The 16,663-nt window shown below is 37.9% G+C and overlaps 2 protein-coding genes across 2 annotated transcripts; both read right to left on the bottom strand.

The window, feature by feature from the left end:
- Window positions 1-2,333: 2,333 nt before the first annotated feature.
- Window positions 2,334-6,204, bottom strand: LOC149374937 (uncharacterized). The gene is made up of 3 exons (XM_089590732.1): window positions 5,976-6,204; window positions 3,406-5,907; window positions 2,334-3,304 (listed from the first exon to the last, which is right to left on the bottom strand). The coding sequence occupies exons 1-3, from the start codon at window positions 6,202-6,204 to the stop codon at window positions 2,334-2,336; spliced, it is 3,702 nt and encodes a 1,233-aa protein (XP_089446858.1).
- A 9-nt stretch (window positions 6,205-6,213) lies between these two features.
- LOC149374936 (uncharacterized) lies at window positions 6,214-7,233 on the bottom strand. Its single transcript, XM_089590731.1, has one exon. It carries the CDS (start codon window positions 7,231-7,233, stop codon window positions 6,214-6,216), a length of 1,020 nt encoding a protein of 339 aa, XP_089446857.1.
- Window positions 7,234-16,663: the final 9,430 nt, after the last annotated feature.

Below are 16,663 nucleotides of genomic sequence, written 5' to 3'. Positions count from 1 at the left end.
TGAAAAAAAAAAAAAAAAACAATTGTCAGAGTAGTGTTGCATCGAGACTGCACTCTAAATATCTTTTTTTTTCTTATTCCTCCTCTTTTTTTTCTCTAAGTTCGCGTTTTACATGAACCTAAACACCATATACGAATATATACATGTAAAGAGAGACTGTAGAGGATAGTGACACAAGTGTTGGTATTTCTCTCCATCTTTTTTCATACGTTGATGATTTTATCCATACATCGTTCGGTGCAATTTAATAATCGTTTTCTATTTTATTATTTCCTAACTTAACTATTTATAAAAAGTAGACCTCGAAAGGGGTTTCTTAAGCTTCAATGTTTTTGTTTATACATTTACTTAAGGGTCACCTAATGAAATTTGGCAGCAGCATTTTTTGCATCTCCATCCGATTCTTTTTTTAGAACTATGATAATATCAAGGGCCGTCAAGCTCAAACATTGGTTGAACTACAATACTTCTTTTTTTTAATTGCACTGATAGAGTAAACGAGCGAATGCTGGGACTAGTATCCCTTCTATATGTTCCCAAAAATAACGGCAAAACATGTGAAGGAAGTTGAAGTAGATGTATTAATAATTTCCGCTTTCTGCCACGAAATGATGCAGACTAATTCAAAAAAGTTATGTACGTCTTATTATCTCTGGCAATTGTGGTAACGATAGCAAGGCAAGATTTTTGGCTGCTCAACCTCACGGTGTGCTTTTCGAGTGGTTGATTCCATGTCCAGACCAGCTTAAGTGATGTACCTACTGCGTAGTAACGAGACTCATTACGTAGCCTAGAGAATCTGGTCCAGTTTCGCTGGATAAAACTTAATTTTAATGTAGACATCTGGATCTTGTCTTGAGTCACAAATGCAAATACTTAAGTTGATAATGGTTAAAAGAGATACTCTAAAGTTTAAATAAACCGTATAAGACCCTTTTTTTTTATTGCATAAATTATCTTATTGCGTGGCACTTAATTCGGATATTGTTTGCCAAACAGGAGCTTAAGCCACTGTGCTTTCTAAGCCCTTAAGGTTTATCGTAAAGATTATTCATTTATTAACGCAAATCAACTACCTCATAAAAAAGATACTTTACACCAAATAAACCATAAATAAGTCGAATAAATTTTGCTATAGTTTATTAAAGTCGCTTATAACATACATTTCTGTACTTTTTAATTAATTGTAATACATGAACAAATATAATAAGTAGTACCAACATATTTTAACTATGACACTTACACAATTTAAGTAATTTACTTTAGCACTAATCAGCTGTATGTGACAGATGTGAAACATTAGAAATAAAAAAAACAAAATAACTCTCATTTCTGGTGATTTATTTACGTGCATATATACCCAGTTGTACGCTCGAAACCTTGTCGGTTTGACTAGGCTTCGTAGTTATGTTTATAGGGAGAGGATAAAGAAAGAAAAAATACTGCACTTAGGGAAAAATGCCGGGAGGCATAAAAAAACCCAATTTATTAATGAAATAAAAACAAATACAATCCGGATTAAATGCAACTGAATTAAACTGAATATTACGAACGTTAAATGATACACTGAATAAACTAAGAATAAAATACAATACAAAGATGTGAGCCAACGTGTGTGTATGTGTGTGTGTGTGTGAAGGCAACTCAGAGCTGCTTGTTGACGGCGCGTCGCTAACCTGGTGGTCGGCGCCTGGTCGTTCGCGCTGATGCGAGAGCGACGGTGTCGTGGGTGGCTGGGCCACTGATCGCGTGCGGCACGGATCACTTCGGTGTGTCCACGAGGACGCTGGTGCGTCGCGATCGTGAACACATGAATATACCGCGGCGTATCGATCAGAAGTCGGGATTGAAAAAGAGCACAAAAGAAAGCACGGCGTTCGTTAAACGTAATCTACGTGAGAAAAACACGAGGTCACAGAAAACTATAAACAAGAATTACTACGGTGAGTCCCAAGAGAGCCGACGTAAGTATCTCAAGAGAGCCAGACGTAGAGTGACCTCATTACTTAAAACAAAAGGTTATTAGTTCTGATGCGTCGGCGCTGGTCAAGACTCTCCCCCCTCCCTCTCTCCACTCGGGCAGGAGGAGACTCGATCCTGTCTCGACTAATTGGTGTGAAAACTGTCTCTTTCTCTTTCCCTCCTCTTTTCTTGCTGTACATGTACAAGTGCGGATGTGTGTGCACGATTGCACGGAAGCAAAGTCTTTTTTCCTTGAATTATGGACCGACGCGGCTATTATAGAGGTATATTCCATACCGAACCGACGGAACATTCTCCCCGCGTTGCGAGTAACCGAGCAAAATTGATGTGTGTTGTGTATGTGAGAATCTTCATGAGGGTTTTAGCAGGTTCTCTTCTGTCGGCAATGGGCATAATAGTGTTACGCTGCGTCGAAACGTGGAGGTTCCAGCCTTGACTGTAGCGACTCGAGTGACCTTGTCGTCGCCTGGATGCACCTCGAGTACCTTTCCCAGCTTCCATTGAGCACAAGGGATGTTTTTGTCGATGACGAGGACGATTGTGCCCGGTTTGAGGTCATCATCTCCCGTGTGCCATTTTTGCCGTTTTTGGAGTTCCGTGAGATACTCGACTTGCCATCTCTTCCAGAAATGTTGTCGGGCCTTCGAAATAAATCGCCAGATGGAAAGGCGATTGTCTGGAACAGAAAGCAAATTACATTCCGGCAGCATCGTCATAGGGCGCCCGACTAGAAAATGCGCTGGTGTTAGTGCGCTCGGATCGTTTGGATCGGTGGAAAGAGCGCATAAGGGTCTCGAATTCAGAAGAGCCTCGATTTCAATGGTAAAGGTGTTTAATTCTTCGAATGTAAGCAATTGATCCCCGATAACGCGCTTGAAGTGGTGTTTAAATGATTTTACGGCTGCTTCCCAAATACCACCAAAATGGGAAGCGAGAGGGGGGTTGAAGTGCCAGGTTATGCCCTTATGTGAAGTGAAGTGTTCCACGCTGTCTCGAAACTGTTCGGATTGCAAAAGCGCATATAATTCGCGAAGTTGGTTGCTTGCGCCGATAAAATTTGACCCATTGTCGGAATAAATATTAGATGGCCGGGCTCGTCGACCGATTAATCGTCGCAGAGCACCCAAAAACCCGTCGGTGGTCAGATCGCTTACGATTTCTATATGCACCGCCTTTTTAACCATACAAATAAAAACACACCCATATGCTTTGACTCGCGCGCGATTTCTGTGTTTCTTCTCTTTGATGAATAATGGACCGAAAAAATCAATCCCGACATGCTCGAATGGAAAAGCTTCGGTGACACGCGATTTAGGTAAATCTCCCATTTTCGTTTGAAGAGGGGTTGGTTTGTATCGTATGCATGGAATGCAGCGCCGAATGATTTTTCGAACTTGGTTTTTTTTCCGTCTACCAGCCAACATCGTTGCCGAATGGCAGAAAGCGTGCCTTGAACTCCGGCGTGGTACGCGTTTATATGCATTTCACGAATTATAAGATTGGTCACGTGATGGCGAGAAGGTAAAAGTATTGGAAATTTGCGGTCGGAATCTATTGGCGCTTTACTTAATCGACCCCCGACGCGAAGTAATCCGTCTCCGTCAACAAAGGGATTGAGCTCCGATAGTCGAGTTTTCTTGGCTCCCTTAGCGCTTGTTAGAAGATTGATTTCGGATTGATATTGTTCGAATTGAATGAGCCGAAGAACTATTTTTTCCGTCGCGATTCTTTCTCTCGGACTAATATTTTTACCGGTATAAGTGTTTGATTTTAGTAGCCGTAAACAATATGAAATAGAATTAATTAAAGTCGAATATGACGAAAATCGCGAAAAAACGTTTACAGTTGAGTGATTTAATACAAGACACGTCAATTCTCTTAAGCCGGGTAATTGCGAGACAGCGGGGACCATGTTCGTTGGCCATGAATTTTCTGATGAACGAAGCCAAAGGGGCCCTTCAAACCACAGATCGTTTCGCAGAAATTCGCCTGGAAGCTGACCACGCGACAAAGCATCGGCTGGATTCTCAGCTGTTCTAACGTGGCGCCATTCTATCCTATCTCCGAGCGCCTGTATTTCGGCAACGCGATTGCCTTCAAATGGTTTGAGGAGTTGGGATGGTTTTTTAAGCCAATGAAGTACGATAGTGGAATCGGACCAAAATACAATTCTGTCGACTGATGGATTTATCGAGGGACTCATCTCCTTATACAAACGGGCAAGGACTCGCGCCCCGCACAGCTCAAGCCGAGGAATCGTGGATTCCTTGATAGGAGCAACTCGAGATTTGGCACATGCTAGACGAATGAGTACGCGCCCGCAGCTGTCGCTCGTGCGAATGTAGATGCAGGCACCGTACCCCGTTTTACTGGCGTCGCAAAACCCATGAATTTCCATGCGCGTTGGATTGTCAATAATAAGTTGACGTGGTATGCATAAACTAGAAATTGAAGAAAGCTGTTCCGCGAAAACTCCCCATCGTGAATTTAACTCTTGCGGTAAAGACTCATCCCAATTTAACTTTAATTTCCAACATTCCTGAATCATCGTTTTAGCATACAAAATTATGGGCCCAAGAAGCCCCAACGGATCAAATATAGCAGCGATTTTCGATAAAATTGAGCGCTTTGTGTGTTTTTCAACCGAATCACCGAGATGGACTGAATATAAAATTTTATCATCATGCGAGTTCCAAGCGATTCCTAACGTTTTTAGAACCGTATTTGTCTCGATCACGCAATCTAAATTGATTATTTGCTCCTCAAGATTTTTCAACGCGTTGTGATGATTTGAAGCCCAACGACGGATATCAAACCCTCCCCTTCGTAAAAGAGAAATTACCTCGTCGCGAATTTCGAGTACTTGTTCAATCGTATCAGCACCAGTCAAAAGGTCATCAACGTACAAATCGTTTTTGAGTACTTGGGCAGCCCGCGGAAAGTGTGCGCCATCGTCATCAGCGAGTTGCTGAACCGTGCGTTTAGCGAGATGAGGAGCAGAAGAGACGCCGAAGGTAACCGTATTGAGCTCGAAAGCTCTCACTTCGTCTTGGTGATACCTCAAAATACGTTGAAACCGTCGGTGATCGGGGTGAATGAGTATTTGCCGATACATCTGTGCGATGTCGGCTGTGATTACATATCGATAGGTGCGGAAACGTAAAAGATGATCAAACAGTTTAGACTGGATTGTGGGACCGACCATTAAAACTTCATTTAGCGAGAAGCCCTTACTGGCCTTAGCGGATGCATCGAAGACGACGCGCACCTTCGTGGTGCTGCTTGACTCTTTAATTACTGGATGATGAGGCATGTAATAGCCGCTCGGAGATTCGTCACGCACCAAGGACATGTGACCTAACTCAACATATTCGTTCATTACCCTTTCGTAAGCTACTTTAAGTTCGGGAGTAGAATTAAGACGAGTTTGTAACGCGTTGAGGCGTCGGAGAGCTTGAGGCCTTGAATCGCCGAAATCCTCATTTTGTCGTTTGAATGGTAATTTGACAATGTAACGGCCGTCGTTATCGCGCGTAGTGTGTTCGACGTAATGAGCCTCGCACCGTGTCTCTTCGATTGATTTCGATGATTTTGATCCAATGTCCTCGATAACCCAAAATTTTTCCATTTGACGCGTGAGTTCGATTAAATTACAAGAAACCGCTGAGTCCCCGCTTATTTCTCCAATACCACCTCCAACTATCCATCCAAGCTGTGTCTTTTGCAAAATCAAATCGCCGTTACCACGAGATAAATTTAATTGACCCACACTAAAAAGCGATAAAGTCATCCCAGCTCCGAATAGAACATCTATGGATCGCGGCAGATGGAATAGCGGATCGGCTAAGCGTACGTTGGCGGGAATTTTAATTAAGTCGCGAGGAAAAACTTCGTCTGGAACCAGTTCGGCGATTTTTGGTATGACTAAAAAAAAAAGTTCGAAGTTTTACTGAAAGTCTTATTTATTGCGCAAAAATAAATTTCGACTCGACCTTTTGACACGGTGCGCAGCTCATTGATGGCGCCTACAGGTACGTTGCATGGACGCGTTGGCAAATTTAAATGACGCGCGAAATTAGATGTTATGAAATTCGCGGTTGCGCAAGTGTCAAGAAGCGCGCGTGCTTGAATAAATTTCCCATCGGAGTTTCTCATTAGAATCATTGCGCTCATCATCAGCTGAGCTCGGGGCGCGTGGGAAACTAAACTAAAGCACTCCATATTCTGTAGTCATGCGGACTTTGTGTTGGACGATTCGGTCTTAGGAGCTTGCTTGGGATTCGTGTTACGGGTCGGGTTAGAGTGCAAAAGCGTGTTGTGATACCGCTTGCACTCTTTGCAATGGGAAAGCGTACAATTGCCAGTGTGCGGGCGAAGGCAGTTTCGGCACAACCCTTTGTCCTTGACTGCGTTCCACCGCTGTGAAACGGTCAATTTCAGAAAGTCGTCGCACTTGAAAATCGGATGGTTTGCCTTGCAATAGGAGCAAGCAGCTGTCGTTGCCGTGACAAGAGAACGCGCGCCGGTTTCGGTTTTGCGAGCCTTCGAGGCTGCCGAGGTTCTGTCTGCCGGACGCTTATTAAACCCACCTCCTTGACGCGACGCTTCATTCGACAGGGTACTCAATCTAAACGCGGCGTCACTCACGAACTTACAAAATTTTTCAAATGACGGGTACGTACTAAAATCGAGTGATTCCTCCCACTTAGACCGTACATCAACCGGCAGCTTTCTCTCGAGTAATCGGACCACGAGGCCATTTTCTAAGGTCACCTTCAGCGATTTTAACATGTTAAGATGTTGACGGGCGTCGTCCACGATTTTCATCAAGCCCTCGGAGGTCGCGTGCGTGAGCGCTGGAATATCGATGATCCCGTCGAAATGTTTGCCCATGAGTATACGCGGCTTTTCGTACTCACTAACGAGCATTTCCCACGCCGTTTTGTAACTCTCATGGCTAGCGTCGTACAGCGAGAGTTTGTTAAACGCCGGGCCCTCTAAGCAGTCTCTCAAGTACAAGAATTTGTTTAACTCGTCGATATCGGTACGTGAATCTATCATTGCCAAAAAGGTGTTTTTAAACGAAAGCCATCTATCATGATCACCATTAAATCGCGGGAGATTTGCGACCGGTAGCTTGAGAGAGCGTTGTTTTTCGACGATGGTTGAATGCCCGAGTGGATTGCCGAGGCTTGTGTTGTGACTACCCCTGGGCGCAGGCGTACTTCTAATAAGGACCGCGATTTCCATGTAACTATCCTCTAAGCCCGCCATATGCCCCAACTCAGATGATCAGCATCAATCGTCGCAAGCTCGTCGTTGAGGGACTCGTATTCATTAAACGCGTTCGTAAGGCGCTCGAGACGAAGCAACGCGTTCGCTTTATCCAGCTTACCCGCCTCTACCGCGGTTTTCAAGACGGTTATTTTCCCTTTTAAAATCGGGCGTTTGCGTGTCAATAACGCTGCTTGTTCAGCCATAGCGAGTAAAGACAGAGGAAGAGAGAAAAAAATATATAAAATCACACGAGGCCTAGGTAGAAAAAAGGACAAATTAATCAGCACGTGTAAGCAAGTCTCTGCGCAAAACAAGGCTTTGGCGGGAAAATGAAAAAATGTTACGCACGTGTGTAATTGATGTAAGCGCACGAGGCCTGCGCGGGAAAAAAAAGAGAACAACAGCACGTGTATATGTGGGCAAGTTTTATGCTTGAGATAATCGCTGATCAAGGAGATACCACATATAATTACCACGCACTTTTCACTTCTTATAACTAACAAGACGTAACGAGAAAACACCTATACACAAATGGCACACCTACGAGTGTACCACGCGTGGCGGATTGTGTGATATATACTTTCTTTTAATTTTAAGTCTACTGGCAGTAAAAATAAAATCGAAAGTACTTATCTTTGAGATGCGGCGAATCTTGACTGCAGCAGGCTAGCAGCGGTGCGGCAGCATCCGGATGAGCAGGCAATCCACGCTGATGGCCGTCCTTCTTTACGTCCACGAGAGAGTGTGTACGATGGCTAACACCTCACTTATTGTTTTTGTTAAGAACGCGTGGCTCACATCCGGCTCGAAGGACCATAAAATGTACGCTCGAAACCTTGTCGGTTTGACTAAGCTTCGTAGTTATGTTTATAGGGAGAGGATAAAGAAAGAAAAAATACTGCACTTAGGGAAAAAAGCCGGGAGGCATAAAAAAACCCAATTTATTAATGAAATAAAAACAAATACAATCCGGATTAAATGCAACTGAATTAAACTGAATATTACGAACGTTAAATGATACACTGAATAAACTAAGAATAAAATACAATACAAAGATGTGAGCCAACGTGTGTGTATGTGTGTGTGTGTGAATGCAACTCAGAGCTGCTCGTTGACGGCGCGTCGCTAACCTGGTGGTCGGCGCCTGGTCGTTCGCGCTGATGCGAGAGCGACGGTGTCGTGGGTGGCTGGGCCACTGATCGCGTGCGGCACGGATCACTTCGGTGTGTCCACGAGGACGCTGGTCCGTCGCGATCGCGAACACGTGAATATACCGCGGCGTATCGATCAGAAGGCGGGATTGAAAAAGAGCACAAAAGAAAGCACGGCGTTCGTTAAACGTAATCTACGTGAGAAAAACACGAGGTCACAGAAAACTATAAACAAGAATTACTACGGTGAGTCCCAAGAGAGCCGACGTAAGTATCTCAAGAGAGCCAGACGTAGAGTGACCTCATTACTTAAAACAAAAGGTTATTAGTTCTGATGCGTCGGCGCTGGTCAAGACTCTCCCCCCTCCCTCTCTTCACTCGGGCAGGAGGAGACTCGATCCTGTCTCGACTAATTGGTGTGAAAACTGTCTCTTTCTCTTTCCCTCCTCTTTTCTTGCTGTACATGTACAAGTGCGGATGTGTGTGCACGATTGCACGGAAGCAAAGTCTTTCTTCCTTGAATTATGGACCGACGCGGCTATTATAGAGGTATATTCCATACCGAACCGACGGAACACCAGTAAATTTTTTTCATTCAAATACACAGCATAATACATAAGCTTTTTTGTACTCCATAATATTAACGAGGAATCATATATAATTTAAGCACTTAAAAAATGCCTTAACTTAATAGTTATACAGATTATATATATTATTCTACGTATGGGAACGGGGCCTGTAAAGCCACTTTGGTTGGTTTGGAAATACTCTCATTCGAACTTTGATTTTCTATTGATTGCAATAACTGTAACACCTAAAAATATAATATCATTTTTTATCTACAAGTAACAACGACTCGAAGTATATTATAAAACTGTATACAGGCTGTATATTAATTGTCAGTCAAAAGGTAACTCGTAATGTAATGAAAAAAATTATGTTATATTGACACCTTAAATAAGTTGTACTCAAAAATCAAAAAATAAAACAATTTTAAAAATGTTAAGGTTTAATAAAAGAGTTTAATATAACAGAAACTCTGATAACATTATCACTTCTTTATTTGTAAGTTTACAAACGTCTAAACGCTTCAACTTCTGAAAGCAGTGTTCCAGAAATGTTTATTTATCTTTATTTATCTTTCTGAAAAGATAGGGTGAAAAAATCGTCTCAGAAGCATTACTAACAAATACGTCCTTGGTCAGTTGATTAGGGCGTATATAAGGGCATAGGATATTAGAAGACGTATTGAAAATTTGAATTTAACGACAATTAGCCATTGAATTACAAATAATACAATTATGACAGTAACGTTACTATTATATGAAGGTTTGGAAGATTATTTCTGTCCTTGCGCACCTTACATTGAAAAATAAAAATCTAAATCTGTTTTCTAGACACATACTGATAGTAAGCTAAGTAATTGTATCAAAGTAATATATAAGGACTTTATGAATTGAAAGTTCTGTAATAATAATAAAAAAATATTCCATACAGTTTGCATTAAGTTTTATACAATTCGTTTTCTAATCTGTATAACGTCATAGTATTATTTATCATCGTATAAAATAGGGGTGCCCGATGGTAGGCCGCAAATGTAATAAGTGTCTCACTAATGTCTTAGTCTGAAAATACACATAATTATCTGAATGTAACTTCATACCTTCAAATGTTGTAGACGATCACTTTGGAGATGATGTACTTTTTGTACGCCACGTAATTTGGCGAGCGCACGTGGTTTAACTAAAATACCTGTATTGGTTTTGCTAACGGGACGCTTTACTGTAACTTTGGTTAATTCGAAAACATCAGCATTTGGATCTTCTTTATGCTTGGACCTCCGAAGCTTATTCCATAGCTTGCAATGCTACGAAAATAACAGAAATATAATTTTTATCTCTCAAAACTACAATGACTCAAGAGTATTTTCGAAAACTGGATCTCGTTTCAGCTCAAACTCTAGACAATATTTGCAGTAAATAAACGAGGTAATGAAATATCTGTTTTATGTAACATACTTAAAAGTTTGAAGTAAAACTTAAATTTTATTTGTTCTTTTATAAAATATATAGTAACGTATGTTAGATACGTATCGAAAGTGCACTCAAAAATATTATTAATATGCTTTTACAAGTTTAACAAGAATCGTGTAAACTAAATAAAAATTCTGAAAAGGTCATATTACGATTAAATACACACATTATTTACTTTAAATCAATTGAATATAATTTTACCAAGAACTTCAGTAGTAGGTAATTATCACGGTATTATAGGGACCTTGGATAGCAGAAAATTCATAGTGCCTCACTTTTGTACAGGTTTTATCACACACAGTCATGGGAAAGAAGCTTCATACCTGCAAAAGTTGCGGATCACCTCTTCGGTGGTGATGACCCTTGCGTCTGCGCCATGGATAAATAAAGGCACGTGGTTGACGCACACAATTTGTACTTTTTTTGTGGTAACATCTATTATGAAGTTTTTCAAGCAATAATAAAATAAAACTTATGATGAATCCACAAATTAAAATGGCATACAGAGGAATTACATCTTGTATACCAATGAAATGAAATGCATCATTTTCATCAGGAATTTCGGTCTTGTAGTTAGTAATTATTCTTTGCATGATGCCAGTTTCTTCGAATCTGTGAATACTAAAGGAAATTTGTTAGCGTACAAATACAAGTATTATCAATATCATAGTCATCGACGTAGTCAGTACTATCATTATAATTATTTTTATCAATGTTAGTACTACTGTTATTTTTGTTGTTGTTATCATCATAAAAATTATTATTATAAACGTACTAATGATTAAAGTATTTGGTAATTAGATGATTTTTTTTCAGTCTTAGACTTCCATACGCCTTACTGCCCAGAGGAACACTTGCTAGTTTGCATGGTGGCTCCTTGTCTATATAATCCAACATTGATGATAGTGCAAATAAGGCTACTTTTTTGGAGCAGACCTGTATTAAATAAGAAATATACTTCATCACAGTTACCATAGTTTTCAATTCCTAAAAGGCAAAGGAGGTGTGTAGATCTTTAGATTGTTTAATAAATTGAACTATCGGGAATGTTATGTTATTGTTTTATACGACATCCTCCTCCCACAATCTTGTTTGCCACTCCGTAAGAAATTGTATAAGCGTCAAATGTATTTAGTTAGAATTACGCCATAACGATACTAGTATATATACATAAATATACACTTCAACAAGACTTCCAAAATGTACCTACCTGCTCGAGAGCTGCATCCAAATTTGGCGATAAGTTGTCTGAATTTTTAATCATTTGATTTATTTTATTATAAACGGCATCCTTAGATGATGCCTTGTAAAATACAAAAAAAAATTATTAAACAAAACTTTTTATGTGTTATTAGTTTATCATCCGATTGTTTTACCAAAATAAATTTATAGGAGCTGGAACCATCTAAAGCGATGGGTTGGTAACTGCCATCTTTTATAAACTCATCTATATCATTAAATGGCATTGAAGGTAGTCCGACTGTCAAATAACTGGTCAAAGATCCACAATAAACTGCGTGGATGACTAACGCACAAAATAGTACGATCAAATACACCCACTTTAATGACGTACGACTAACATAAGCATCTGTAAATTAAAAAATTAATGTTCATAAGTTCTAAAATGTTTTGAAAATCAGTCTTTTTGAGAATTCAAAATTAACCTGATAATCCCTGCTGGCAGAATACACCCCATACTTGCGTACAATTTTCCAACAAAATGGCATGCCTTGAACGTGTTCTGTCTCGATACATAATATTTATGAAAGACAATATAATTGTCAAAACGATTATAGTAATAGCTAACGTAATTCATGCACCTTTACTGAAAATCTAATTTCATAATTTTTTAGTTATACATTTTCAATTTCACATTTTAATGGTAAATGAGATTTTTTTATTTTTATCTTTGTAGGGGACGAAGTACTATAGAATCTCAGAATACAACGTACTACTAACCTTCTTTTCTCTTTATAAAAATTTAGACATTTGAAACAAATAAAATTTCAAAACATCTGTCTTTTACAACAACAAAAAAAAATAAAAAAATAACCAATTATGATTATAAGAATATATGGTAAACTTAAGATTATGATATGACAACGACGACGCTGGTGACGTCAAAAAAGGTGATGAAATATTTCGATTCATACATTTATACTCGAAAATAAACATACCTATATTGTAAAGTAATAATATTATAACGAACGTGGCTAGTATATTTAGTTAGTAAGTAAGCTAACTTTTACTTTATTAAAAAAAAATTAAACTACTGATTCATCACCATTTCTACTAGATAATTTGTTACTTATACACTTAGATAATGCAATTCTTGTTATTATCTGTGTAATAATAAAATTTTAATTTACTCTCAAATAATATTTATAGGCTATGAGATTCTCTTTAACAGGAGGAACGTCATTTGTTAAACCGTTAATGAAGTTCTGGGAAATAAAATTAAAGTAGCTCATTGTAAACAAATACAACTTACTTCTCTTTTTTTGGTTTTCAATTATTCTCCACAAAACATTTTGTTTACCAAGCAAATAGAGAGATTTTACAATATAAAAAATAATAAAGAGATAATATCTTACCTTTAAGTATGCGTCCCAAGGCACGTGTACATATTCTGGCATTCTGATATACAAACAGTGCGATTGGGACTTAATAGGAATCGTAAGATCGAAATTTTTTAAAACACCTTCGTCCACAATTGTTTCCATAGCAATGACATCAAAACTCATAACTGTTGACGTATTAGCAATAGAAAAATTTCCATTTCTCACGGCAGATTTTTTATTCTTGGGTCCATTACTTCCTAATAGTTGCCGGTACTCTGTAGTTATATTCATCACGGACGTCAATTCATCCACGACTCTTGATGGTAAATCGTAATTGTAGATATAATTTGATTTTTTTGGATGGGGAAGGTCCTGATGGGTAATTTATGAAAAATACATTAAAGAGTAAAACTATTAAAAACTCAAAATGAGAACTTTTCATACTTTGTCAGACAACACTTTTAGCGAGATATCAGTAAAATTTTTTCTCTTCTCAAACAGAACTTGTTTATCTTTGACATTGAGACGAGTCATTGGATTCCATTGAAGGTATTCGCGTACCTGAATCGTGTTACTATTTGATTCTGTGGAGAACCATTCATTTATATCGGAATCATCCCCACATTTCACTAACATTTCTACAAGGTAGTTCAAGCCCAGTCGATTATCTTGAGGATTGTGGCAGAAATTACTCATTGACTCCGTCATCGAAGTGTGGAATAATAATAACCGCACGTGAGGATTAATTATCTCTGTTGTTGTAAAATGCACAAAATTTTGAAAATCATCTTCGGTTTTCAGCAAAATGACAAATAACAACTTTGAACTCTTCCTAATGCTGGGAAACGTTGTCTCTAAGTCTGATCCTGTAACTGCCATCGAATAGTGATGGTTTTTTGAAAGTTGCCTTATAATTCCCGTTGCAACTTGCGTACCTGTTAAATAAAAAAAAATAAAAAAATTTAAAAAAATAAATAGACAACTTTTAGCTGGTCATGTTATTCAACTGATGGTATTTTTTACTTACTTCCGAAATTATTATACACGATCACAACACTGTTGGTTTTGTACAGTTCTTTCACGTCCATTCCTAAATTCGAATAATTATTTATATGAGTTGTTGAATCATAGCTAGAAACTACTAAAACAGCTGGAAGAATAAAAACTAAAAACATTGATAAGACCATTTTTAATTCGTAATAACGAAAACGAAGATTGAAAGAAATCGATGTATTTTTAATATCGCAGCTATGAGATTATACTGCAAAAATACGTCGTAAGATTGCGGAACCTATTACCTGGGAAACTAGTCAATTTTACTCAAGTTTTAAGACAAAAAGTTTAATTGACTTATTCTGATTTGTGTGAACCAATTAAAGTCTTTTGTTCGACCGTTTGATCGGATGTAAAAATACCAGGGTGGTCGGGATTGGGGAGAGGCACTGGCCACATGCTGAATTATGAATTTTATCGATTCTTGTAAATAATTTGTTATAGCCCTTAATATTGTATCTCTTGAAGCTCAACCAATGTACTTTTTTAGTAGACCAAGCCGTACTACACGTATAAAATGAATTTTACGGAAATATATGTGTATAGAGAAATTCATATGTGTGTATCTATGTTTCTACGTATGTAAAGCAGTCAATAAGAGGGTAAATTATTTTTCCTACCTCATGCGTTTTTAAAAGGCTAGTGTGCGCTCGGTAGAAAAAATAGGATTTACCACATAAACGCCATCGGACCGCGGCTACCTTACGTCTCTTATAATCTGCTTCGGTGGTTCCTTGGTTCCACAAAATATCCCAGGAGACGATGAAACTTATCCAATGAAAACTTCTTTTATGGAATAAAAAGTAGTTTTTTATTAAAACTTAACGTGTAAAAACAAAAATTTTTATGGAAACAATTCATAAAAAACTTCAAGACATATTGCATCTTGATTTATATCGAAGAATCAACAAAAGTAATTTTTTAGTTGTTATATAGATAATCGTTAAGACTCTACTTCAAAATCTTAATACAATTTCTCATAAGATTTCTACAAAATTACAGAAGTTAAAGATATAATAAACAGAATACATATTTAAAATATTTTTATCAGTTTAAAGAACGACTAAAAAAATTTCTGAAAATAAAAACTCTCCAGTATGTATTAATAAAGTAATCGTCAGTGTACTTAGAACTAGACCACAGAGTACGTAAAATAATTCATACAAACATTAAGAAATACTTGTACTTTTCTTGTAATTGCATGTTCTTAAGAAATTTTTAATGGTTAACTGAAGAACCTTTCTTCCGGTTTCCGTATTAGCTTGTTAAAAACTACAAATAAAAGTATATAATATAAGTTTGTACAACCTAAGTGCTGCTGCAATAAAAAGTTTTGCTGACTCTATTAACCTTTCAGCTGGTTAAAATAACATCGACTTCTACAGTAGTAAAATTTTTTTTGTCTCTTCCTATCTCACTCTCTCTTTATTACAGCATTACATTTAATAAAATAATAAGTTAAAGATATTGTCGAGAAGTAAGAAAAAGTCGCGCTGGTTAAAGTTAGAACTTACCAAAATTAATGTCTGCATAAATATTGAAAACTAATATGTATAACTATATAGCACCAAGTGATTCTGTAAAGGAAGATCCTGTGTAGGTAGCTGGGACAGTTAAATTGACGAGGGACAAGAGAGTAAGACAGTTAATGCGTTGCAATCAAGCGTCAAGGAAAGAAACAGCCCTGCTAGGGGCTTTTTGTCTTGATTCACTATAAATAGCCGAGGAAATCTACATAACATTTAATATTAAACATTATTTTATAAAAATTGTTTGCAGATTCAACATTGTAAGATAAAATAATTATTTGTACGTCTGACGCATATTATTTCTAGGGCAAGAACAGAGTCCAAGGGACCTTTAAAGCAGGGCCTAAGCGACTCGTTGACTTTTCCATGATTAGGTGTACACCAGGTGCGAATTCTATTTTTCTACTACTAAGATTGCAGCATAGGTTTTGAGGGAAAAAAATTTTAAGTGAAAATAATATATGATATTAATATGTGTAGGAAACGAAAAAAATTGGTATTGACACTAAAATACATTTACATCAGAGCAGAAGAAAGATGGCTCTAAAAGGGAAAATCATAATTCTACTTCAAGAAATAAATTAAGTTTAGGATTTTTTCAGAGTTAGAGTTTTCATAAGTTAACATGTAATATAAAACTTAAGCTGAAAGAAGAAACAGGTTATTTTCTTACTTTCGTAGACATGAGACAAATGCTGCGTGAAATGTGTACAACAGCCAAATTATTTTTCAGCTAAGCTATCCGTAAAAGACATTCATAGTCATTCGTATACAGTTTGTACGTGTTCCAATTTGACATGCGTTTCGTCTTTTTATCTGTTCTTTTAATCGGGTAGAGTCTATGTATAGAAGTAGGCCATTAATCGATTGCTCACATTGCATATTTAGGTAAAGTCGTTTTCGTTTAACCAAACTTACTTTTGTCACGATGTCAACTCAATGGTTTCATTATAGTTCGAGGCTGTTGTTTTTCCATCAACGAAACAAAAAACTCGATTTTTGATTGGTAAGAATTTCGGGTTTTACTGAGAAAATAATCAATAACACGGACAAGTCATTCCAAAAACAGGCCATCC

Source organism: Copidosoma floridanum, unplaced genomic scaffold (genome assembly GCF_036245765.1).
Source record: "Copidosoma floridanum isolate Cflo_tuat_1 unplaced genomic scaffold, Cflo_Japanese_pri ptg000013l, whole genome shotgun sequence".
Taxonomy (NCBI): Eukaryota; Metazoa; Arthropoda; class Insecta; order Hymenoptera; family Encyrtidae; genus Copidosoma; species Copidosoma floridanum.
The sequence above is the reverse complement of the archived record's forward strand: the minus strand, read 5'-3'. Positions and strand labels throughout refer to the sequence as shown.

Coding starts and splice junctions, on each gene's coding strand:
- LOC149374937 (XM_089590732.1), bottom strand. CDS start 6,204: ATGGAGTGCTTTAGTTTAGTTTCCCACGCGCCCCGAGCTCAGCTGATG. Junction 5,908..5,975: donor GCTGCGCACCGTGTCAAAAG/GTCGAGTCGAAA, acceptor TTTTTTTTTTAG/TCATACCAAAAATCGCCGAA. Junction 3,305..3,405: donor TTCTGCCATTCGGCAACGAT/GTTGGCTGGTAG, acceptor CGAAAATGGGAG/ATTTACCTAAATCGCGTGTC.
- LOC149374936 (XM_089590731.1), bottom strand. CDS start 7,233: ATGGAAATCGCGGTCCTTATTAGAAGTACGCCTGCGCCCAGGGGTAGT.